Here is a 25,497-nt window from a genome sequence, read left to right on the forward strand (position 1 = left end):
CCAGCCCACTCTGGGCCTCATTCTTCTCATCCATAAAATAGGGAAGTGGGGAGGACATTAGATGCTTATCCAGAGATTCCTCCTAGCTTAAAATGGTTTGATTCCTTAACATCCAGAACATAGCTATCCAAAGAACCAGGGACGCTAACTGAAGAGTCCCCTTTCCTCCCAGCCTCATAAGTGGGGCTGTGTCCGGGAGGATGGACACAGATCCTAATAACCCTCTCTTAGCCCCCTTGGAACCAAAGATACTGAGTCCTCCAGGAGCCCTCACTTCCCACATACTGTCCAGTCCCACCCCTCAAACAGCCTCTTGCCCCACCAAGGCTTCCCTTGGCCCTGCCCGAAAGCATCAGAACCGCCACTGCAAGTCACTTTCCCAGATTCTCCCACTAGATGTTTCAGGTTCTAACCCTCACCTCAGTTCTATCCAGACTCTCAGCCATAAGAGTAATAAAGGCTACTGTGTTTTGAGTACTTGCTGGGTGCCAGGCTCTGTTCTAAATATTTTATGTGTCCTGATAATTTTGATCTTCACAATAACCCTAAAATATATTCTAACAGGTGAGGGAACTGAGGCACAGGGAATTTAATTAAACTTGGCCTGGAGTCACCCAGTTATAAAGCAATGGAGCCAAGATGTGACCCTACGCCCCTGCGGCTCAGTAGCCAGGCACATAGCTACCTGGTGAGGCCGCACTCGCTGGTGCCCCTGGAGATAATCAGGAGGGACTGTTAATGAGAGCCCACAGCATGGCAGGCATTGGACTAGCACTTTTTTATCATTTCCTTTAAACCTCACAACCAAAAGAGGAAATGTTTTATTCTCAATTTACAGAGGATGAAACAGGCTCAGAGATATTGAATGACATCCCAATGGTAAGTCGTAGAAACAGGCAAGTTTCAGACTCGAGTGTCCAATGCCAGTGTCTGTGATCTTCCTCTCTTACCCTCTCCTCTTCAGGACATTTGAAGAGATGCTCCCTTTCCACCCTCTTCAAGAAGAATAAAGGGGGACCTGCCAGACCCTCTGCCCCTCAGAGCTCTGAAGATGCCATTTTCAGGCTGCCCCTGGTGGGAGCAGGAAAGAGGCTTGATGAGTCTTATTTGCTCCACTGACCTTCCCAGGGAGAAAGCCAGGACCCAAAGAAGCAATACTCTTCGTTGATTTCTGCATCTCACACATCAGTTGTGTGCTTTGCTCTCTGGAGCCCAGGAGTTCTCAGGAATAACATGGAACTCAGAAGGGAAGAGGGGAAACTGAGAACAATTCTAAAACCTTGTGGGTAGCCCTGAGCTGAGTCCCCAGGGGTGGAACAGGAAAGACAGGTGGAGCAGGCCCTGGGTGCTTGAGCTCATTCATGCATCACACCTTTGATGAGCACCTAAAATTAAGTGCCCCAACTGCGCCAGGTGCACATCAACCCATGGGGTAGTACTGTGCCAGTCCCATATTATAAATGAAGGAATTGAACCTCAGAAAAAAGGTAAATGATTTTCCAGGGATACATTGTTGGCAAACAGGATTCAAACCCAGGTCTGTCTGTCTCCAAAGTAGTGCTGTTTATGACATACCCCCCTACTCCTGTGAGTAGGTTCTATGGACACAAACAAGGGTAGGCAACAGTCTATGCCATCTACACATAGATCTCTGAATTGTAAAGCATAAGCAGAGAGGAAAGGGTCAGGGGTAGTGGAATTTCCACTTCACCCCCTCCCTTTCAGCCTCCCCTCTCATGTAGCCCCTGCCAGGAGGACCCCTATAGCTAATGGTGTCCCTTTTAGAGTCTCCAGCAGGCCTGCAAGCCCCAGTGGCTGCTTTGCCTCAGACAGTCCCTGGTAAACAGAGGGGCAGCTGGGAATTTATTTGCAGGAGAGAGACTGGAGAGAAGGTAGGGAAGGTGTGTACATGTGTGCACGGGCTTGTGCACGTGTGCATGTCTGCGGGGAGATGCTGGACTACCTCCCCAGAGAAGGGGAGGGTGGCCTTCTCTGACTGCCTGGCAGCTGTGCCTGTTCCCAAGTGCCACCTTGCTGGCCAGTGAGGTTCAGGAAAGTCAAAGGCGACTTCATGTCTGCCTAAGCCAGACAATTAAGATAAATCTGCTGTTGCCCCAAAGTTACACGGTGCAATAGCAAATCAGAGGGAAACCACATTTGCAATATTTGCTGCTTCACAAACATCGCACTCTTTTTGCCTTCTTAAGCCGGAGTCATGGAGAAGAGTTGTGAGGGGGGCACATTTTCTCTTGACTTGAATTATATTTACTATGATTCAACAGAAGGTGTTAAGGGTTCCCCTCCTCCCCTTTTTGTTTTGTTGTTTAGTTCTTTTTGTTGCTGCTTGGTTTTTTTTTGGCTGGTTATAAAGATAGCTTTGGCTTTATACGAAATGACTGGAAGCGTTGTGGGTGGAATGCATGATGAAAATCAGACTCACGCCGGTGGGGATGAGAGAGTGGGGCGGGTACGCAGATGTGAGCCAGGGAATGCAGGCCAGGAGCTTGCAGTGAGGGTAAGGGTGGCTTGGAACAGGCATCGGCGAGCACAGCGCCTGTATGGCAGGACAATGAGCTTACAAACTCGGTCTACCCTACTCCCAGGGGCACGACCGCACAACTCCGGTAGCACTAACTTCGCGGCGCGGGCTCTTCGGAGGCGCGCCCTAGATCGCTTAAGCCCCGCCCCGCGGCCGCGCGGCCATTGGCCGATGCCGCCTTAAGCACCTGCCTCCGCCCCTACCTTGAGTGGGCGGGGTTACCTGAGCCCCGCCCCCGGCGGCTCGGGTTCCCAGACCGCGGCTTCCTCTACCTCCGGCCCCGCCCCCAGAAGAGGCTCCGCCCTCTTCGGGTCCTCGAGCCCAGGCGCCTCGTGATGTCACGGCAGCTTTTGATACAAAGAGCCCTTCGGCCCACGCGGGTCTCCCGGCAACGGCGCGGGTGGGGGCGGGGCCGGAGCTGAGTGAGCCGCGGCGGCGGCGGCGCGTACCGGCTACTGCTCGCGGCTTCCCTGCCGGTCCCGCTGACCGGTGCCGGCGGCTTCTAGCCTCTGCGGCGGGCCGACGGGGAATGCGCTCCCCGACGGCACCCGGGAGCCAGGTAAGCGGCGGCCGGGCGACGCGGGGCTCCGGCCACGCGCACCTGGCCCGGCCCGCGGCCCCAGGGAGGCAGCCGCAGCGCGGAGCTTCGCCCGCTGACCAGACGCCCCTCCCGCCCGGGAGTGTCGGCCCTCTCGGCCCTGGCCGGGCGTCGGGTTACCTGCGCCCGGGCTCGCTCGGCCCCGGGGAAGCCGCTGCCTCCTCGCAATCCTTTCCCGACTCCCGGCCGGCACTCAGGTGCGGGTGGGCCGGATCAGCCCGGGGCACGGGGAGGGTGGCCGCCCTCTCCTTGACCCGGTTTTAAAGTGTGTTTAGGTGGCCCAGTGGTCTGGGGGGGAGGCTCTCTGCTCCGGATGCCTCCCTTCGGGGCTTGCTCCCGGGGCGGGAGGCCGCTGCCCCGCGTCCCCTGCCCCCCTGCTCTCCGGGACCGGTGTTGCCCCAGCGCCCTGCCCGTGGCTCGGCCGGGTCCGGAAGGGGACTCTGCGAGGCGAGGTTTGTCCCTAGCTCTTGGCGCTCCCAGCCCTTCGCGCCCCGCGTCCCCCGAGCCGACACGTCTTCCCTGGGAGTAATTGCTGTTGTCACGGCCGCTTCTTTGCGGGCAAGTGTCTCCGAGGCCTTGGCGGAGCAGCTTCTGGAGAAGGTGTCTGCCCTATGGGACCCCCTCCCCTCCTCAGCCCTCTTGTCATTCCTGCCACCCGTCCTCTGTCAGCTCTTGCCTCTTTTTCCTTCTCGCTCCGTCGCCCTGCTCTCCCACAGGTGGCTGGATATGGCACATCCCTTGGCCTTGAGGGGCCTGAGAGTGTACACCACTGACTTAGTTATAAGCCTCCTTTCTAACGCAGTTTTAGGGGGCTGGCGTGGCAGCTGAGGGCTGGTCCCTGGGCCTCTACCCAGCTCTGCTCTGGAGGCAGGTTGTGATGCTAGCCTTTCCGGAAAGGGGGTGGGCGAACACATTCCTTGGGGCAGCCCCAACCTTTCCCCAGGTGAAATGTGGTTACTGTGTTGGCCAAGTTAGGTAAAAAGGAATCTCAAAGGAGAGATGATTACCATTTGTGTGGTATCAGACTTCTGCAGCTGGAATCTCTCTCACTGGCCCACCCTTTCTGATATGCTGATTATGTGCCCGGGGAGATACATCTTTCTGACCTCGGAACTTCTTCCCTGCACTCAAAGTGTCTGGGGGCTATGAGGAAGCTTTGAAGTCAAATCTTGCCCTGCCCACCTCTCTGAGCTGAGCACTTCTGTCCTTGATTTAAGGGTCTCCTCTGTCCCTGATTTAAGAGTGAGGGGGTGGGGTCTCTGAGCTGGAGGGAGAAGTGAGGGAAGCCAGAGAATTTGGGATTTGAGCTGGGCAGGGGAAAGGGGAATGTGCAGCAGACCGACAGCACAGCCTGGGCAGGTGGGCTGGTGGAGACCAACCCTGCAAGTTTGGGGACCCTGGGCTTTGGCAGAGGGGGCGGGGTGGATGACTAAGGCCAGCCTGAGAGATAAGTCAGGGCCGTGGGGGTGGGACCTCACTAGGCAGGACAGGTGAGCCACTGGGCGGCAGGTGTGACCTTTGCCCCAAGAAGAACTGTGTAGGGAGACTGCCTGGAGTCTGTTCTTGGAAAGGACTTTTAGCCAAGGAAGGGAAAAAAGGAGTAGAAATTAGAGAGCCAAGAGTTTCTGATTTTCTCCCTCAGGGTCCCAGGAAGCAGCCTGCCCTGGGGAGGCTCTGGACTGCGGCTTGAGGGCTTCCTGGTGGAAGTTCAGCGGGCCCCAACTCTCCGTCCTTCCTGCCGTTTGTGCCTGAAGCCCCTTCCTGGCCTCCCAGCCCCCTCCCCTGTACGCTCAGGTCTGCCTCCCAAACCCAGGGCTTTCTCTTCAGCTGTTCTTTTGGGGTCCTCATGACCTGTCCTCCAGCACCACTCTCCAGATGCTCACTCTACAGAGTGGCTAGAAACCTTACTTCCTGGGCTGGCATTCCCTCTACTGGGGTGGACTCGGTTATGCCAAGGGATATTTCACAACTGACTCTGCTTTGAAATTTCACTTCACTTTGTATATTTTAGGTATGGGTAAGGAGGAGGTTGAGGGTGTAGGAGGCTCCCAGGGAAATAGCAAGTGAGCAATTCCTGAAAGGCAGGCAGCACAGACGCAGGGCACGAGACACTGGAGGGACAGTTTGGGCAGGGGGTGTCCATCCCCCCTCTGGCCCTTGCTCTGCCTTCCTGCCTTTTAAAAAAGCATCTTTATCTGGTGTACCTATTGCGTGGTGTTAGCAATGGGCACAGTTCCTTGGCCTTCCCAGGCTTACTGGACCCTGGGGTTGGCTCTGTTTTCCTCTGGGTCAGCCCTCCTATCTTTTGACTTAGTAACTGTTGATGGTGTCAAATCACTGGCTTAGAGGATGAGGCCATGCAATGGATCCTATTGTCCAGTCTCACGGCTGCATTAACACCTGGTCCTGCTCCACTGCCCGCTGGGCACTTTGGTCTGATGGCTCACTTTGTATCCTACTGGGCCTACTACTGCTCTTCTCTCCTGGATGTGGTAGGGCAGTCTGCTGCATCTGTGTTGTCCCAGGACCCAGACCCTTGCCCATCTCCATCTACCCAGCCCATAGCATGTTGCCTGACACAGGGCAAATGCTAGCTGAATTCATTCATCCAACAAGTATTTGGGTATGTAACATGTGCTAGGTTCTGTGCTGGGTACTGGAGATGCAGCAGTGAACACAGCAGACAAAGATCCCTGGCCTTTTAGAATTCACCTGAAGTCAGTTAGTGAGGCACAGGAGTAAAACATGCAGCACATGAGATGAGACGAGAGCAAGGGCAGAGAAGTGTGTGTGAGTAGTGGGCTGTGTTTGTTAAATAGGATGGTCGGGGAGGTCCTTGCTAAGAAGGTGGCATCCTGGTGGTGGAGGTGCAGGTAGAGGGAACAGCAACTGCAAAGAACCTGAGGTGGGAGCATGGCTGGTGTGGTGTGCAAGAAGCTGCAGAAGGTCACTGTGATTGAAAAGAAATAAGGGGACGTGGGAGGCAAGCTCCGAGAGGTTGGGGGGAGCACTTGAGGCTGTACGGTGACTGCCGAGAATCTCAGCAGAACAGAAAGGGACCAGCAGTACAGTTGAAACTAGAAATCCGCAGGCACAGAAATGCATTTCATGCCCTTCTCTCTTCAGACCCTTGCCGTGGAGGGGATTGGGGCCTTAAGGCATTTGTTGGTATCCACCCACACCTGTCACTGGGGAGAGGTGCTGTAGCTTCCCTGGCTTCAGCTGGGTAGGAACAGATATTCCCAGCCACTTGAATGTGAAATCCACCATACAAATTGATAACAATAAAAACCATGCTAGTGATTTGTCTCTAAGCAGACAGAACACGGGTTTGGGACCTCGCTCCATGCTCCTGCAGGTCAGCCTCTACCTGGTGGGGACAAGTACAGCCCACAATACCCAGGAAGTAGCTGGCTGCTTGAGCTTGTACATGCTCTGTCTGGCACCTTCTAGGATTCCATTTCCTCATCACTTTCCTGATTTTCATGGCCACTGACTGCCTTTCCCTTAGCCCCAGGGTGCCCAGGCCTCTCCCTTCCTTCCCTCCCTCTACCCAGTTACGTGCTCTGGTATCTTAAGAATCCCAGAGAATCTGGGATCTGTTGAAGTATGCTTTGAAAATTATTGGTTTTTTTCTTTGCTTTGTATATATGTTATATTTTACAATTTAAAAAAAAAGCATTAAAAAAGAATCCCGGAGAAGGCATGCACACCTGGGCTGTGGCTGTGGGTTCAGTCCTTGTCCAGCCTCGGCTCCCAAAGTGTGTGTGTAGCGGGAAGGGCGTCCAGGCTTGGCATGCCTTGTCTGTGTCCCTCCTGCTGGGGGGTGCTGGCTGAGGGTTGGAGTACCCTCTGTGTTCCTGGTGTTGTCAGGCCTGTGCCCCACCCGGGAGCAGCCTGAGCAGTGGGTGGGGCATCACTGAGGTGAGTGTGTGGCCACCTTTCCTGGCTAGCAGATGGTCCCTCGGAAGGACTGGCCGGTGTTTAGCCCAGTTCCAGTTCTGTGTGGTGTGATGAGGAGCCCCTCTTCAGGGAGCCCTTCTGTCATGGGTTTTCATTTGGAGCTGTGGTTTTAATGTGCCAGGTGTCTGACAGTCCCTACCCCAGCATTGGGCCCTCATCACAACACCGTTAATTAAATGGAGATTGGCCTTGGCGCGTCCTTGTGGTCTCCGTTCACGCTCGGTGCACTCCTGGGGAACTAGGCCGGTCTTGCCCAGAGGTGTCCTGTGGGGCTCGGCTGAGTCACCAGAGCCCTTACAGCTAGGAGCTCGCGTTTTGAGAGCGCGCCTCTCTGAGCACCCAGAAGGGCCCATTGGTCACTTCCTCACAGAAGGGTCAGTGAGGAGGGGAGAAAGATGTAGACAACCTGAAAAATGTGTCTCTTCCATGGTCCTGTGGAGGAGGGTGGAGGAGGAGGTGGCAGTGGTCCAGGAGTGTGGGGCCCTGGTGACCCTCAGCCCCAGTCCTGGTTGGCAGTGTGCGACTTGAAGACAAGGTCTCTAGGCCTTGACTTCCCTTAAGAAACGGGAAGTTTTCCCATTGTTGGACATATTTTTAATTGATTCAACTTACTTCTCCTAGATAAGTGGGTTCTTTCCCAACAAATGTAAACACTACTCAAATGAAAACTAAGTTCTCTGTAAGTTCTCATTAATATCGGGGGCTATATCCATGGGAGCCTTTCTCTTGAGGCAGCAAAATAAGGAAGAGCTAAACAGTAAGGGATGTGAGAGAGTGGGAGGAAGCTGTCACTCCCAAGGCGTCTTGTGTCATTCTCAAGTGACTTGTGTCATTCCACCCTCCTGCGCTCTGCAAGCCTGATACCATAAAAAGGAACCCTCTGAAGAAGTCGCCAGGGCTGCCTGCAGTGGACTTGGGGTAGGAGAGCTGGAGGGGTATCTGTCTGCTCTTTGCAGCAGATTGAAGTCTCCCTCTTAGGATAGGAGAGAGAACAGGAGCAAGTTCTTGCAAACTTCTACTGATTTGTGCCTGATAGTCTTAGCATGTAATAATTTCCTTCCTGCTCACTGCTTTTCCTGGGAGAAATACCCACCTTAAAACACAGCCTTAAATGTTCTAAGAAATGATCATGATGATGACTATGCAACTATGTGATGATATTGTGAATTACTGATTAAATATGCAGAACAGAATGATCATATGTTAAGAATGTTTGTGTTCTTTCTTGTCATGTATTTTTTAAAAATTTAAAAATTAATTAAAAACTTTAAAAAAACCCGAAAAACCTCAGAGTTCTTAACACAGATTAATTTTTAAAAAATGTTTGTGGATTAACAAGGATATGTTGTTTGCCCAATACAAAGCAGGTAGAAGCACACGCACAAAAAAAGGTTCATAGATTCATACACTACAAACAAGAAGAATGGAGATTGGAGGAATCGTTCCCCTTTCTCTTTCACGGCAACCTTTGACTCAGGCTCCATAGTTAGAAGTATTTTTACATTATTAGAAGCTGTTTTATACTATGTGCTCATAAAGTGCTTCATTTGTGAAACTTCAATAAACATAACATGATACTAAAAAAAAAAATAAAAACAAAAAAACACAGCCTTTATCTCCTGCTCAGTCACCCAGTGCCTTTTTTTTCTTTAAGTAGAAAATATTTTGGAGCTAGAAAACAGCTGGGTCTGTAGATCCTGGCTCTGCTGCTTGCTAACTGTGGGGCTCTGGGCAGGCTCCCCTCACCTTTCTAAGCCTCAGTTTCCCCATCTGTAAAACGGGGTTGATAAGAGTATCTACATCATTGGGTAATGGGGGGATAAAATGACTTTGTGCACAGGTGAGCAAAGCATTTATCCCAAAACTGCAATCCAGAAGTCCAGAAGTTGAAGATTATATATTTTTCTGGTATAAGAATGAAAAAAAAAGACACTCAACATATTTATAGACGGATGGCAGAATAGACGAATAATTATAATGGCATAGCTAACATTTATCGAGCATTTACCATGTGCCAGGCACCATTGTACCACTGTGATTTTTAAACGCATGGAGCGAGGATTGACACTTGCTGCGTTGGTGCCGGGTACCTGGTGAGGTAGTTCAGGAAAGGCCAAAGGGCTGGACTCCCCAGGCGGGCAGCCCCAGTTCAGATTCTGACTCTGCCATTGATGTGTATGGAATCTTTAGGCACCCCCCAGTGCCTCGGTTTCCTCCTCAGTAAAACAAAGTTCCGGCTAGGACCTTCCCGGGGTTGTTTTGGATTAAAAATGTAAATGTATGTAAAGCACTCAGAGCAGTGCCTGGCACCTGAGAGCTGTTTTTAGTTCTGCAAGCTTCTGCTTTGATCCTCATGACTGATAACCTTAGCTCCTTACAGAGTTTCTCGCAGAAGGAATGTCCGTGCTGGAACAAGTTGTTTGTGGGCGGAGAACTCCTTTACCTGAAGGCCTCTACAGGTGGAGCAAAACTCCACTTCCTCCAGCTTCTGTGTTTTTAAATAAGCCCACTTGGCCACAGCAGAATAAAGTGATTGGCGCCCTCTGGGCACCTGTGAAGTAGATGCAACGTGAGTTCCAAGGTTACAGCCATCTTCCCCCTGGGCTTGGCATGGGCTGCATCTGGCCCTTCCTTCCAGAGGCCACGTGCTCTATTGGCTGAGACCAGATCACCTGGGGTTCTCTGTACCTTTGCCCACCTGCCTTTTACCTCCAACTGGAACCTACCTGCCTGCTTGTCCCCAGTTGGAAAGGTTGGTTCAGTGCAGTGCTCTTTCTGCCACTGCCAGCCCACAGGATTCTGCCTTATTAAACACTGTTGATTGTAGCCAGCTGCAGGCCCCAGAGATCTGGAGTAGAGCTAGACAGAAGGGCACGAACTGTGCAGCCACCCGGCTGCATTGGATCACTGCCCTGGATAGTTTTCTAAGGAGTGGTAATCAAGTTGGCTTCTGCTTGACTCCATGACTTTAAGTTACCTTGAATTGATAGACTCTTGCCAAAGGTGGATTTTTTGCTCCCAAGGCGGGTCTGGCTGGCACATCTTAGTGTGATTATCTGCAAGATTGCATCATTTTTAGCAAAGAAGGGTCTTGTAGCCTCAGGTGTGTGTACACGTACACATGCATGTGTTGGAGTCAGTGTCTGCCTTTCAGCACGCGCACAAAGTCTAAGGAACTGTGACCCAGTCCCCCTTCCTTGCTGACACTCACACTGTGTATCATAGATTCAAAGACACTTTTTTCTTCACATTTCAGCATCTCACATTGGTATGTGTTGTACATTCACTGCTGTGTTATAATTTGACAATGTCTTTTTTTTTCTTAGTGGTACTTAAAATGATGAGAGTATTCTTGGATTTAATGAAACACGGAAACTAGGTAACTTCTTGAGAGCTTACATAAATCGCCCAGTTTCTTCAAGGAAGTGGTGGCAGGATGATGTGTGGTTCAAGCAGGGACACTGGGCAGACCGGGGCTCAGACACCAGCTTTACAGCTCAGCAGCCCTGTGGCCTTGTGGATCATGATTGTGGACAGGGGGGCACCCTTCCCTGCTTTTCCCTTACTGGGTGTAATCTAAGGTCATGTTGCCCCATTCCACCCGGGTTAAGACAGGAAGTGAGGACAGACACCCAGGGAGTCTCTGGGCTTCCCAAATGTTTTAGTTTCCCAGCTGCTTAAACAAATACCATACAATGTTGGCTCACAGTCTTGAGGCTAAGCGAAGTCCAAAATTGAGGTGTCAGCAAGGTGATGCTTTCTCCCTGAAGACTCTAGCATTCTGGGGCTGATTGCCTGCCAGTGATCCTTGGTCCTTGGCTTTTTTGTCAGGTGGCAATGCACATGGCATCGTCTTCTCCTTTCTCGTCTGGGTTCTCCTGACTTCCAGCGTCTGGCTGTTCCCAGTGGCTTCTTCTGTGTCCAGTTTCCTTTGCTTTGCTAAGAACTTCAGTCATGTTGTATTAAGTTCTACCCACCCCCCAGTTCAGTTTGTACACATCTTAACTGATGACATCTTCAAAGGACCTGGTTACAAATGTGTTCTCACCCACAGGACTAGGGTTTGGGACCTGCACATGCCTTTTGTGAGGGACATGATTCAGTCCCCACCAGCAAGTTAGCAGAGGGAAGCTGGTGTTACAAGGGCTTCTAGACTCGGGTTATAATCCCTGAACATCATCTTTTCCCTCCACTTCCTGCCACTTTGCCCAAGTTTTCATTTTCATATGTGTTTTCCTTTTAACAATTTTTTTTCAAACCTCTCTCCTACCTTTTCTGTAAAATCTTTCCACATGTAATCCTTTTGAAGCGCCCTGTGGTGGGAAAGGGGGTGGTTTCTGCCAGTGATTGGGATGATGCAGGTCTCAGGAGCCCAGTGTGCTGAGGTCCCTGCAGTGTTCTGCTCAAGTGCCCGTTCTCACGCCCCTGCCTTGCCAGCTCCTGTTCCTGGGGCCTGCAGCAGTTGCACTGTCCCCCAGTCCTGAGCGCTGTCTCTGTGGGGCTGGAACTGCCATCACTGAGAGTCATTGGGCTCCTCTGTACCCTCCCTCCTGTATTAAAATCAGTCCTAGTTCGGATTCTAGCCCTGCTAGCTCTGTGACCTTTTGGAAGTTATTTAACTTGTCTGAGTCTCAGTTTTCTCATCTGAATATGGCTGATACACAGAAACATCTGGTGCTTAATGGATGGCTTGTCCTTTCCCAATCTTTAAGTGCTTAGTGCCACCTTCTGTTCCTTTAGCTAGGTGCTGAGGGCTCGGGGAGCACCAGTTGACGGCATTGCTCCACGTACATGCCCTCGCACAGATGGAGGGGTCCTGGGAGGGCACAGGGACATGTGTGAGCAGAATGTGTTGGGAATGCCATCGTTCAGGGTGGAGGAAAAGGAGCACAGGGGCGATGAGGTGGAGTGGGCCACCCAAGACAGAGAGGGAGCCGAGGCTGCCCAGGGCAGAGGCTGTGCAGGGGCATGGGAGGCGTGGCCTGGGGCGGAGGCAACGCGCGGGAATGTCTAGCTGACGGCGAGCCGCACCAAGCACGGGGTTTGGTGCGAGATGCCCGCTGGAGAGGCAGGCCGTGGTTCTGAGCCTTGTTTTCCTCATAGGCCTCCCTGATGAGCCTCCAGCGTATGGACGTTCCTCAGTCCCTTGGGTGACCGAGGGGGTTTCAGGAATTAGGCCATGCCTGAGGGACTCCGGGAAGCTAGGCTACCACTGGGCTCCTGGCTAGGACACAGCCAGTGAGCTGTGCCAAGGCCGCGGTGGCGGGGGGAGGGGGAGAAGGGGGAGAAGAGCCTGGAGGTGAGGCTGAGGCAGCAGGGCACAGATAACCCCACGTGGCCCCCGCGGTGGGGTGTGGTGGGTGCCCACCCAGGGTCCCGGGGAGAGAGTCATGTGAGAAGAGAAAGGGTGAGGAAGGGTTCTAGGAGCCCGACTGGGGAAGGGGTGGGGTGTCCTTCCGGGTGCAGTGAGGCTGCATTGTTGATTGGTGACAGGGGTTTGCAGAGCTGGAAGAATTGTTTCAGGCAGAAGGTAGCATGTGCCAAGGTGCAGGGGGAGGGGCTGTTAGTAGGGGTGGCAGTGAAGTCGGACAGGGGCTTGGAGTTTGGAGGGAGGGGTGTGGCAATATCGTGCCCTGAGGCTGAGACCCATCTGGAAAGGACTTTGGGTGCTGATCTGAGGAACCGAGAGCTGATGCTGTGGATCCGGGGGAACTCACAGGTTCTCTGAGGGGCTCTGATGCCCTGTAACGTTGGGCCCCTAGGAGGAACTTTGTGCCCAGCTGTGGCTAGACCTCTCCCACTGTGGGAAAGCCTTGGAAGGGACCTGAGCTGCCTCAGCCCACTTTGCCCTCCAGTCCCCCAAGCTGGGCTCTGGTGTCACTAGAACATGACTCCTGGAAAAGGCAGCCTGGGCAGCTGGGTCTGGCTAAAGTTGCAGGACGAAGAGGAAAACCTCAGCCAAGCCTGCCAGGAAGACTCTGGGGCTCTGGGTTGATGGGGGGTGCAGAGGGTGGGGCAGGGGAGGGCTGGGAAAACAGGGCCCTGACAGGAGGAAGGGCCGAGTGGCAGGAGGAGAGTCACCTTGTTATTGCCTGCCTGCGTCCCATCCACCTGTTCCTAAAGGGCCAGGTCAGGTGGAGCCCGGGCCTTTGGCTCTGGGTAAACACTGGGGCTCTGGCTCTCCAGGCCCTGATGGTTTCTGTGGCAGAGAAGGGGTGGGGTAAATAATGTGCCTGGCTTTAAAGCATCGTCCCTTCCTGACTGTTGGTCTGCTAGTCCAGTTGTGATTCCCCATCACAGGTAGTGACCTCTCCCTGAGAAATTCCATGGCACCTGTTTTGAGGACCCCTCACTGGAGGGATGCTGCTTGACCATCTATTTGCCTGGCTCCCCAGAGTGGGCTTGGTAAGACAGCTTTCCTGCCCCAGGCCCTCACGTTGCCTTTAGATCCTCTTATCGTGATGATAAAATATGGAGCCCCCAAAGCCAGCCCCACATACTCTTGACTATGTGAGTAATTAAGCCCTCACTTCAAACAGCCACATCTTCAAAAGCTATAATTTGTAACTGAAAATAGCTACTTGTTCAAAGAGCCAGGAGAGCCCTTGATATGCACCCCCTTCAGCTGGCAGCCTGCTAAATCTGCTTTTGACATTTGAGTTGCCCTGACACCCGGCCATGTGGTTTTCTCAGGAAAACTGGAGATGCAGCGGTTGGATGGAGCCTGGAACTTTCCAGTGCAGATACTTGGGAAGTCTCTTTTGAGAACTTAGATGGGGTGATTGAGGTTAGGGGATTCTTGATTCAGGTGTGCAGGACCCCACCTTTTTTGTGGGATCAAAAAAGGAGTGGAGAGAGAAACCGCAGTGTAACTTTGGGGAAAGCTGGTTAAACTCTCTGGACACCATTTCCTCATCTGTAAGGAGGAGACCACGTTTACTTACAGGGTTTTTATGAGAAGAAAATGAGACCACCCCTGAAGGCACACACAGCAGCTGCCAGCCACACAGCAGGCGCCAGGGTAGGTTCCTTTCTCTGGGGTGTGGCTCCACCGGCTTCCACGGAGACAGGAGGTAGGAGGGTCTTGTGTGTGGACTCCGGTAGGCGGATGGGGCCTCGATGCTAACAGGAAACATCTCCCTCGACCTGCAGTTTCTCCGTCAGCTGACATGCCTGGCATGCTTGGGGCAGGCTGCTAAGTTTGGTTTCCAGATGTGGAAACAATTTACGTTCTGTTTCCATAATCCTCTACAATTTGCCTCTGAAGTCCACATTCTTATTTGAAAATGGAGGCCATGGGCTCTACTTGGGAAGCAGGAGCTAGTCTGGGCTGCCTCTTCTAAATCCTTTTCCTTTAGACAGCAGGTTCACTAGGGCAGTCAGGTCTGGGACTCCGGGCTTTGTTGGGACAGTCAAGGGACTGTCCCTGGCTGGAGAAGATAGGCTTGCTTTGGACCCAGTGTGACCATGAAGCTGCACGCGTGCACACACGCACACGTACGTGGGTTTGCCTTGGAGGTGAGTCACTTAGCAGCAATCAGCTGCAGCATCTGCCTGGCCTCTGCTCAGTCACGTTTCTGTCCTGGGACAGCCAGCCCGGGGAGGGCCCACATTCCAGCCATGTCAGAGGGAGGCTGGCACAGCTGAGCAGGGTACCCATGTGTCCCATGAGTGGCAGGTCCCGAACTGACCACAGCAGAAGAAAGAAATCTGCTCTGGATTTCAGGTTGCCAGAAATACTGCCTGGCACGGAGAAGCTGGCAATCAATATCTTACTGAATTACTGAGCACTGCTGGCCGCAAAGGCAGCCTGGCCGCGCGGGATTAGAGGGTCTGTCTTCAAGGGCCTGCAGTTCCAGGGCCAACTGCTGACCTTCTTTCATGTAAACAATCACTATTTAGGTAATATAACTTGTACATTTGTCTTATAACTTGTACATTTTGTTTTGGGCAAACAAAAATCGTCTTTGCGGTTCTAAATGTCTCTGGCTGAACTGCACATACACGTCTTGCAAGTTAAAATCCAGTACTTATACTACTTAGAGAACACAAGAAAATTGAAATGACTTACCCATATTCAAATGTAAATAGTATTTACAAGACATCTCAATAATCATAGATCCATCAAGCATGAGTTTGAGAAAAATATAGTCTCTTAAGTAGCAGTATATCTTAGAAGGGAATGTAGCTTTCCTTTTGAGGAAATACAAAAAACGCACACAGTGATGTTTCTTGATCACGAGGTTCTGGAGAGTTCTCTTTGGGGGGTTAAGTTGATTTTCAAGAAATATCCTTTTATCATCATGGTGGGAAGGTGGCTGAAAAATCCAGACTCAGGTGAGGGCAGAGGCACCGGGTTCCATATGGGCTTTCCAGGGAAGGAGAAGAAAAGATTCTTACAGAGGGAGAGGAAGGTGAACAGAGCCTGGTGCCCTGGGATACCTGGGTGGGGAGGAGGCAGCTCTGCTTCCTCCAGAAAAGGAGGAGACCGGCCATTGGCAGATGGCTTAGCCACATATTCCATTTGGGAAGCTGCTAATTATGTGATAACCATTGACTTGTCTTCTAGAGAGTAGATCATTCTCGTACCTTCAGACATCGCTGCCTCTTGATCTTGGAATCCAGATCATTCATTACTCATTCTTGTGAATTTATTTCATCCTCAAAGACTGTATTGACACCCCTGCCCCCAAGCCTCATATTTCTGTTGACTCTACTTCTAGGATAGTGATCTTATTTCATATTCCTTTTAAACTAAGCTACCCTTGACAGGAATTTTATATATTTCCTTAGTCAGTTCAGCAAGTTTGGGGCAAGCTACCTTTCATATCTTGTATAAAGTTTACTTTATACCAACAACAAAAGACCTGTGTGAAAACTGTTTATGGCTGCAGATGCCACTGTTGGCCCTTGGAACGGGGGTAGGGGGGTGAGCTCAGCCACCAGTTTCTGGTTTCCAGCCATTAACCTGTGTAACTTGTGGTTCTCCCAGCCCTCCTGGCTCCAAACCCACCAGACAGGCCCTCCAAGAGCCATGGCTCCACCAGCCCAACATGCCACAGGGACTACCCCAGAATGTTTCCCCTGGACCCAACCAGTGCCTGGCAACCAGACGGACCATTCATGGAGCCCATTGAAGGGGAAGACAGAAAAATCAAGAATGCAGGCCCCATTTACTCATCAGTGCAAAAAAGATTTCATTTTTAAAAAATTTGTTATGAAAAATGTCCAGCAAAATGGAAAAAACTAGAAAAATGAATACCTAATATACCTACTACCTAGATTTAACAGTTAGCATTTTTTTGTTTTTATCTCTGTATAAAGTCTTTTTCCCCTTTTAATCATTTCAAATGAAATTAGTCTCTTTCATAATTACATACCATCAGCAAACCTGCAAAATTAAGTATAATTCCCCAAAATCATCCGATTGTAGTCCATATTCCAATTTCCCTAATTATCCTTAAAATGTCTTTACGGTCGGGTGTGGGTGGGTGGGTGGTTGGTTGGTTGGTTGAATTGGGATCTAATCAAGGATGACATTCAATTTTTATGTCTTTCGATTAATCTAAAACAGACACTTTGAAAGGACAAGCAGCATCCGTAGATGCAAATTCTTGGATCTCTCTGCTGATCTACTGAATCAGAAACTCAAGTCAATCTGAGTTTTAATAGCCCCCCTAGGTGATTCAGATGCATGTTAAAGATCGAGAACCAGTGGTCTAGAAAAATACCCTCTCCCTCTTTTTTTGACATTCTCTTTTTGAAAAGACCAGGCCAGCCATCCTGTAGATGGTCCCGTGTTCTCTTTTAGTCTGATTACTTCCCTGTGGTGATACGTGACTTCTCTATCCCCAATTCTCCTGATAAATAGAAGTTAGAGCTTAAGACTGTGTTATTAGGTGATGCTGCATACTTCATACTATATCATGTCAGGTTGCCAACGTCTGGTTGTTTCCAATTAGTGATGCTAAGTTTAATCACAGCATGGAAGTGACAATAACCATGGTAGAGGTATGTGTTTACTTTTGGGTTTTCCAGTATCTATAGAGTGATTCTTTACTACCGTGCAAGTATCCAGTTTCCATCAACCTTTAACCTTATGGTTTTATTCTATAATTGTTGGGTATAGAGTTCTATTTGTACAGTTAGAGAAAAATTCACATTTTTTATAATCCTTCTAATTCTCTTGATTGCTTGCTTCATTGATTACTGAGAGAGATGGATGAGAATTTCCGACTTTTAGTTCTAAGTTTTGCTTTACATATTCTGAAATGTTATTAGACACATAAACATTTAGGAGTGTTAAAACCTTCTTGTAACAACAGTAACAACAAAAAACCTTGTAAAATTGCCCCTTTATCTTTTTTTTTAGAATAGCAAAAATATTTTACTAAAACATAAGATTTACAGAAGTTTCCAGATAAGTCATGTAAAATGGTCACAAGCTTTTTTTTCACTTTTTTTATAATTAATTTTTTAAGTTTTTTAAAAATATGGCAACAAACATTCTTAACATATGATCATTCCGTTGTACATATATAATCAGTAATTCACAATATCATCACATAGTTGGCGTGTTCATCATCATGATCATCTCTTAGAACATTTGCATCAATTCAGAAAAAGAAATTAAAAGACAACAGAAAATAATTCATACATACCATACCCCTTACCCCTCCCTTTCATTGATCACTAGCATTTCAATCTAAATTTAACATTTGTTCCCCCTATTATTTATTTTTATTTCATTTGTTTTACTTGTCTGTTGATAAGGCAAATAAAAGGAGCATCGGACACAAAGTTTTCACAATCACACAGTCACATTGTGAAAGCTGTATCATTATACAGCCATATTCAAGAAACATGGCTACTGGAACACAGCTCTACATTTTCAGGCAATTCCCTCCAGCCTCTCCACTACATCTTGACTTACAAGGTGATATCTATTTAATGCTTAAGAATAACCTCCAGGATAACCTCTCGACTCTGTTTGGCATCTCTCAGCCATTGACACTATTTTGTCTCATTTCTGTCTTCTGCCTTTCAGTTGAGAAGGTTTTCTCAATCCCTTGATGCTGAGTCTCAGCTCATTCCAGAATTTCTGTTGCATATTGCCAGGAAGGTCCACACCTCTGGGAGTCATGTCCCACGTAGACGAGAGGGCAGTGAGTTTGCTTGTGGTGTTGGCTGGAGAGAGAGGCCACATTTGAGCAATAAAAGAGGTTCTCTTGGGGGTGACTCTTAGGCCTAATTTTAAGTAGGCTTGACCTGTCGTTTGTGGGGTTGTTTCATATGAACAAACCCCAAGGTTGGGGGCTCAGCCTATTGCTTTGGTTGTCCCCACTGACAAGCTTCTTTTTTGAAGAGAGGATTCTATACTTGACAGCAAAGTCACTAAATGTGTTAGTGAGGACTGTGATGTTTGTTTAATGTTCCAATTTTGGTTCAGACAATCAAGCTTGTCCATCTACAGCGTTGAAATAAAGTTAGACTTGGCTAGAGGGTATATTCTAAAGAATAACTGGTTTCGCTGCTTTTAACCAATGCATTTAAGTAGCTCACCATAAAAGGGTTGGTGGGGGAGCTTATAAAAATAAAACTAACTACCTCCTCAAAAATGAAAATAAAGAAAAACACCCACACCCCTGCAGCTAACCTGACAACTACCTTCATTCTCAGTGCTTTATACTTAAACCACTATGGGGGAAATGAATAAAAGCAAGAGAGTGCCCACTGCTTTTAAACATTTCGCAACAATCCAGATGATACTGCTAGCCTCTGCTCGTGCTTTTCAACAGTGAATCAGGACAAGACATAGATTTGCTGATGTGCATTTAATCACCAAAGGACTGAAGATGTCTGAGCTTCTATTCTATAATGTTTCTAAAACTGTGTCCATTAAATGCAAACAAAAGATAATGGGTAATTGGAGCTGAAGGGATACAGACTGTGCAACAGGACTAGATACAAAAACTCAAAATGGACAGCACAATACTACCTAATTGCAATGTAATTATGTTAAAACACTGAATGAAGCTGCATCTGAGCTATAGTTTTTTTGTTTGTTTGTTCTGTTTTTTATATATTTTTTGTATTTTTTATTTTTATTTTTTCTCTATTATCATTTTATTTCTTTTTCTGTGGTCTTGCTATTTCTTTTTCTAAATCGATGCAAATGTACTAAGAAATGATGATCATACATCTATGTGATGATATTAAGAATTACTGATTGCATATGTAGAATGGAATGATTTCTAAATGTTGTGTTAGTTAATTTTTTTTAATTAATAAAAAAAAAGGAAGTCTTGGCAGAACAGGAGAAGCAATGCACACTTGATCAGATCATCAAGCTCCAGCTGTTTCTATCTATGGCTTGGACTTTGTTGTCTCCCACTGCTCGCTTATCATTTGCTGGTGGTCATCTGGATTGGGAGCAGATAACAAAGCCTGATCAATAGCCGAACTGTGCAAATCTGCAGTGCTGGGGACCACTTGTCTTTCAAAATATCTAAACGTATTCTCCCCAATTTGTCTACAATAGGGTGATAAATTTTGGTCATGATACGTACTTTTGGGGCTACCATTGGGTATTTTTCTGGAAGGAATAGTTCAAGTTTAAAAGTCCCTCCCTCGAAGGGGGAACCTTGGGGGCCAGCAATGACCACAAGAAAATAACAGGCTTTGCTCTCATCTGGTTCTGCCAGCAAACGCTGGGTTTCCTTGCTAATCCCACGGGGCAGTCCAGCATCTTGCCAGATGAGTTCAGCCACTGGTCTTGTCTCCGGCACTGCTCACCTCATGCCTCCTTTATCATTTTTAATGTCCCTCTGTCTCTTATCTTAAAGTCTATTTTGTCTGATTCTAATATAGCCTGACCAGCTTTCTTTTCATCGGTGTTTGCTTGGTGTGTGTTTTTCATCCTTTTACTTTTGACCTATCTGTGTTCTCATGTTTAAGTTATGTCTCTTGTAAATGGCATGTAGTTGGGTCTTGTTTTTTATCTAGTCTATCTTTTAATAGGATTGTTTGTCTTTTAATAGGATTGTTTAGTCCATTTTCATGTACTGTGTTACTGATACAGTTGAGCTTGTCCACCATCTTGTTATTTGTTTTCTATTCGACCTGTCTGATCTTTGATCCTTTAATCTTCCTTTCTTGTATTCTTTTGGATTACTCAATTATTTTTCACTCTTATTATTTTCTCAGCTGTTAGATATTTAGTGTTACATTTTAAACTTCCTGATCACTGATTTTTTAAATTAATTTTTTAAAAATATAACAACAAACAAACGCAAACATTCTTATGATCATTCCGTTCTACATATATAATCAGTAATTTGCAATATCATAACATAGTTGCATATTCATCATCATGATCAATTCTTAGAGCATTTGCATCACTCCAGAAAAAGAAATAAAAGGACAACAGAAAAAAATTCATACATACCATACCCCTTATATTGATCACTAGCATTTCAGTTTAAATTTATTTTAACATTTATTCCCCCTATTATGTATTTTTGTTCCATATGTTTTACTTGTCTGTTGATAAGGTAGATGAAAGGAGCATCAAACACAAAGTTTTCACAATCACACAGTCACATTATAATCACTGATTTTTGACATGCTCAAAAGTGGGGATAGTGGGTGAGGTTGTCTCCCGGTGGGGTGGCTGGCCTGGCCATGAGAGCATTTCCATCAGGGACTCACCATAGTCTGGGGGCTAGCCCACAGCCTAACAGGCTTGGAAACCAGATCTTGTTGGCACTCCCCACACCCCTGGCACTTGGGTGCCACTCACACCCACATGGATTCCCTAGGTGCCAGTCAGTTGTTTTCCGTGAGAAGTGCATTCAGCAGGGAGCTTGGTAGCCCTACTCTCTCTCCCTGTTGACTGGCCCCTGGGAAGCTTGCCCTGACCAAGGGGCGTTGGGTGAACTCAGAACAGGGAAGCTGGCTAGAGGTGTTTGAATGGACGTAGAATGGTCTGGACTCTGCTGAGCCAGATCCCCGGGGCCTTTGGGCTCAGCTGTAAATAATACATCTGGCCAGTGCCTGGGTTGATCCGTCCCAGAAAACCATTTCCTCTCAACTCCTTACTGAGAACATGTTTTGTCTTTGTTTTCCTTAATGCTTATGGTCCTGCTGCTCTGCCACCCTTCAGGAAACTGCCTGTGTCTACTCTGTTAGGACAGACAAGACTGATTTCAGTTCAGCTTCCAAGGTCTATCTGACATCCTTCATTCTTTTGGGGAAGCTGTGTCATGCGCCCCCCTTCCACTTATTCTGCTAATGATACTACTTTATCAGTTGTGTGGGTGTTTGGGAGGGGGTCTGAATGGGGGAAGGGGAGACAGCTCAAGGGTTGTGATTAAAACCCTGAAGAAAAAATGTGAACGTGAGCTCCAACACTGCTTCCGTGGTATGTGTTGGGTTTAGGAATGGGACTTGTTATCCATCTGCTTTTGCTTTCTGTAAATGGCATGGGAGTTCTTGAGAAACACAAGCCTTCTTTTCTGTTCATTACCAGCCTGGGGTTCCACCGCTGGTGGGTTCTAGATCCAGGACTGAATCATGGTGCCTGAGAGCTTTGGTCACCCCATCTGTAAAATGGGGGTCATTTAGTACTTCCCTCCAAGGTATGCTGTGAGGATTAAGGCTCTCTTAGTTCCCACCTGAGGCTAATGAACCCCGATGAAACACCCATTGTCACTAACGGCCCAGTCCCGGGATCTATGGGCCCACCTTCTGATGAAAGTAGAGTAGACTCCTTGGGGAGTCTACCCTGAGTTGGGTCCTAGAGGCCCCAGGGGCAGAGGAGTGAGCCCAGTGCAGGGCAGCCTTGAGCTGCCAGTGATTCTCTCCCTGTGGCAAAGTTCAGGGGGTGGGTCTTGGAGCCCCTGGGAGGAGAGAGCCTGAAAGATGCCTTGATTGCCATCCCCCTCCTCACTGTGGGGGGAGTCCTTGCCCCCTCTCTCTGATGCCTTGGGGCCTCTGGTCTGGCCCCTCTGGGTGGCCACATGGCAGTTTTCCTGTCTTTCTGTCTTCCTGGCCTAGGCCTCCTCCCCCAAGCTTGGCACTGCAGGGCTTTGAGCTCACAGGACAAAGTCAGTCCCCAGGGCCTGCTGAGATGCAGGATGAACTCTGGAGCTTGGTGACCCAGTTCTCCCATGTTTGCCCACCTCATACCTTGTGGGGGGAAAGAGCCGAAGTTATTTTTATTAGTTTGTTAAGCTGCTAGAATGCAATATACCAGAAATGGAATGGCTTTTGAAAGGGGAATTTATTTAGTTGCAAGTTTACAGTTCTAAGGCTGTGAAAATGTCCACATTAAGGCACCAAAAAGAGGTTACCTTTGCTCAAGAAAGGCTGATGCCATCCGGAACACCTCTGTCAGCCGGGAAAGTACCTGGTTGGCATCTGCTCGTCCTTTGCTCCTGGGTCCATTGCTTTCGACCTATTATCAGTGGTTTCCTTTAAGTGTCTGTGGGCCTTCACTTAGCTTTCTGGGACACAGCTCTGGGTTCTGGCTTGCTTAGCATCTCATGGGAAGACACACGTGAGGTAGAAGGTAGAAGGCAACATCTGCTAGACGCTGCATCTCCAAATGTCTGGGTCTCTGGGTCTCATATTGGCTCTGTAGCAACTGTCCTCCGTGTGCCTGCATCTGAGGTTTTTCCAAAATGTTTCTCCTTTTAAAGACTCCAGTAAACCAATCAAGACCCACCTTAAATGGGAGGGGTTGCATCTCTAGCTTATCAAAAACTCATACCCACAATTGAGTGAATTAAATCTCCATGGAAACAATCTAATCAAAAGGTCCCACCCAGTAACATTGAATGAGGATTAAAGAACATGGCTTTCCTGGGGTGCAACGGTTTCAAATTGGTACACTTGTGTTCAGAGGCAAGGCCGAGATACCAGCCTCCCTGTGGGGATGCTTAAATCCCCTTTCAGTTCCATCCCGAGGTTTTGCTCCTTGACTGGCACCCCGGGCAACCTTTTGTTGAATCAAAATCTCTATCAGCTGCTGATGAGCGCTGCCAGCTACCCATCCTGCCTGCAGAGCAGGGCCTGGCTTCAGAGTAGGGGTTGGCAGCCACAAATGGGTAGGTTACAGCCTGGACCGCTTTTTGGTCTCAGCTGCCAGCTCTTTTATTAACCTAATCAAGGTGGTTGAGGGTCCTAGACGAGGTATAACTCCCCCACTCCCCTGCAGACCTGGGGGCATTGGCATCCTGAGTTGTCTCCTTAAACCGAACCTTCTGCCACCCTAGGGGAAGATCCAGCAAGACCCCGACCCTGATCCCTTCTCCATCCCTGGGCTCTTGTGGCTGAGGTGGAATGAGGGATTTCCTCACCAACCTGGCCCACATTAGACTTGGTCTGTGTCCACTCCACCCCCTCCCCACAGTGGGGTTCCACGTGTACTCACTGTGCCTTGCTGCGAGGGACACTGGGACATGCCCGCCCAGGCTATTTTTACCTCGCCTTGTCCCCACAGAGCTGTTCTTTGGCTCCGAGTTGCTGCCTGGGGAGTGGAGCTGTTGCCAGGGCTGGGGGTGTATGAGATGGAGCTTTGGAGTCTCTTGGGCTCCCTTCCCCAGGCAGCATCTCATCTTAACACTTATTAAAGGGTGTAATTAAAGTGCAGAGACCTTCCAAGAGAGTGGGCAGGGGAGAACCGTGGTGGGGAGGAAAGCAGCACCCAGCATTTGAAGGGCAGACTTTGGAACTTGCAAAAGTCTGGCTTCTGGAATCTGAACCCAGCTTCTCTCCAGCCCAGTGCATCACTGGGGGCCAGAGAAGATGGTTCCAGGGGCTGGATAGAGCCCACAGGACAGGAGGCACCCCGATCTGTCTTTTCTCCACACAGTAATAACAACTTGGAATTACTAGCACTTTCTACATGTGCAAGACTGTGACGTGCATAGAACAGGAACCAATTCATTTAGTCGTAACCATTCTCTCCAACTTACAGATGTGGAAACTGAGGCCCTGACAGGTTCAGTGACCCCACCTAGGTTCACAGAGCTAGCAGGTGGGGGAGCCTGGACTCAAACCCAGCCAGTCCACCTCCAGAGACTGCCCCGATGCCATCCCACCACCCCTCTGGTCTCTGCCGTGTTTTCAGCCTCTGTGAGGTAGAAGGCTTTGTTCTACATTCTCTGCTGCAATCCTGGCTCCCACCAGAGCCGGGTGAGGTGTACCAGGTGCTGCCACAGCGTTGCCCTCAGCGCACAGACAGTGGGGCGCATCCAGCACTCTGTGCATGAATGGCTCCCCCACGGGTGTTCATACTTGGCCTCTTCAGCTGCAGTTGAATTCAGCCCTTGCCAGTTTCCTCCAGAGGAAGTGTAGCTTTGGGGCCTGCTGGTAGGTCCATGTAGCTCTTGAGGCTGGAGAGGGCCTCTAGGCCTCACACCCAGCTCCAGCCAGCTCTGGACAGAGACAGGTTAGAAAGTGGAGGGCGTTGAGCTGGCCCTGCCATAGAGGCTGGCTGAGCCACTTTTCCCTAGCCTTGGGCCTCAAATCTCCAGAAACCCCTGGCCTCGGAGAATTCCCCACGCCCGGCCTCTTGGAGGAGAAACAGCCCTCCCACCCTCCTCACTAGCTGAGCAACCAGGGACCCTGCTGGCTGTAGGAACAGCTCAGCCCCTACACTCGAGTTCTTCGCTGTGCTGGTCTGGATTTAATGCTCCCACAGTTGTCGCCATAGGGCAGCCCTCTGAGGGGGCAGGATTTCCCGTTCTGCAGAGGAGGTGGGGGTTCCTGTCCGGCACCAGAGCTGAGCGTCACCCAGCCCCACTCACGGGGTCTCCTGGGACTTGGAGAGGAGCCCTCGTCTGCTTTCACTCCCGGGACCCTCAGCAGGGGCAGGGAAGGGGCTCTCTGTGCTCAGGGCTGGCTCCAGGTGCCAGGGTCAGAAGCCCTGTGGACACAGATCGCCCCATCACAGTGCCCGACACTGCCTGCCTGGGGCATCGTCTCTTCCAAACATGCTCCCAAAGGCCAGGCACACCCTTGCTCCAGAGACCCCAGGGGAGGCCTGTTAGCTCCGGTCCGGGGTCTGCCCCAGATACCAGGGCTCACTAATGGCTGTGCTGGCTCTCGTGGGCACCTTTTTAACAGCGCTGGGGAGTAGGGGCTGGGAGGAGCTCTGAGTGGCAGAGATCTTGGGAGCTGCCCAGTGCCACCTGGGAATGGGGCTCTCTCAGGAGCTGCCGCCTCTGCCCCTCTAACCCTGCTGCCGGCTGTGCCGGCTCATGAGCGGGAAATTCGTCACCCACCTCGTGAGGAAGAGCAGGCTGTGGAGGCCACAAGGAGCCTTCCTGTCCCGTGCCTCCTCTTGGGCATGACCCCTCTGTCTCAGGGCTGCCACAGACCCCACTGCTCC

General features: G+C 49.6%; 1 protein-coding gene and 1 pseudogene across 8 annotated transcripts in view; one reads left to right on the top strand and one right to left on the bottom strand.

Moving 5' to 3' along the window:
- Positions 1-25,497, top strand: part of RAB11FIP4 (RAB11 family interacting protein 4) — a 103,375-nt gene that overhangs the window by 59,324 nt on the left and 18,554 nt on the right. The window contains exon 1 of one of the 8 annotated variants that reach the window (XM_077165264.1): positions 2,923-3,098. The exons of 5 other annotated variants lie outside the window; for them this stretch is intronic. Coding sequence is in view for 1 of the 3 variants with exons in the window: in XM_077165261.1 (XP_077021376.1) it covers positions 3,069-3,098 (30 nt within the window). In the remaining 2 variants the exon portion in view is untranslated. Of the gene's footprint in view, positions 1-2,922; positions 3,099-3,225; positions 3,335-25,497 lie in introns of those variants that run through there. 2 more of the 8 variants (XM_077165261.1, XM_077165265.1) reach the window with 2 other exon arrangements.
- LOC143685643 (ubiquitin-conjugating enzyme E2 N pseudogene) lies at positions 19,446-25,457 on the bottom strand (annotated as a pseudogene).

Source organism: Tamandua tetradactyla, chromosome 6 (assembly GCF_023851605.1).
Source record: "Tamandua tetradactyla isolate mTamTet1 chromosome 6, mTamTet1.pri, whole genome shotgun sequence".
Classification (NCBI taxonomy): domain Eukaryota; kingdom Metazoa; phylum Chordata; class Mammalia; order Pilosa; family Myrmecophagidae; genus Tamandua; species Tamandua tetradactyla.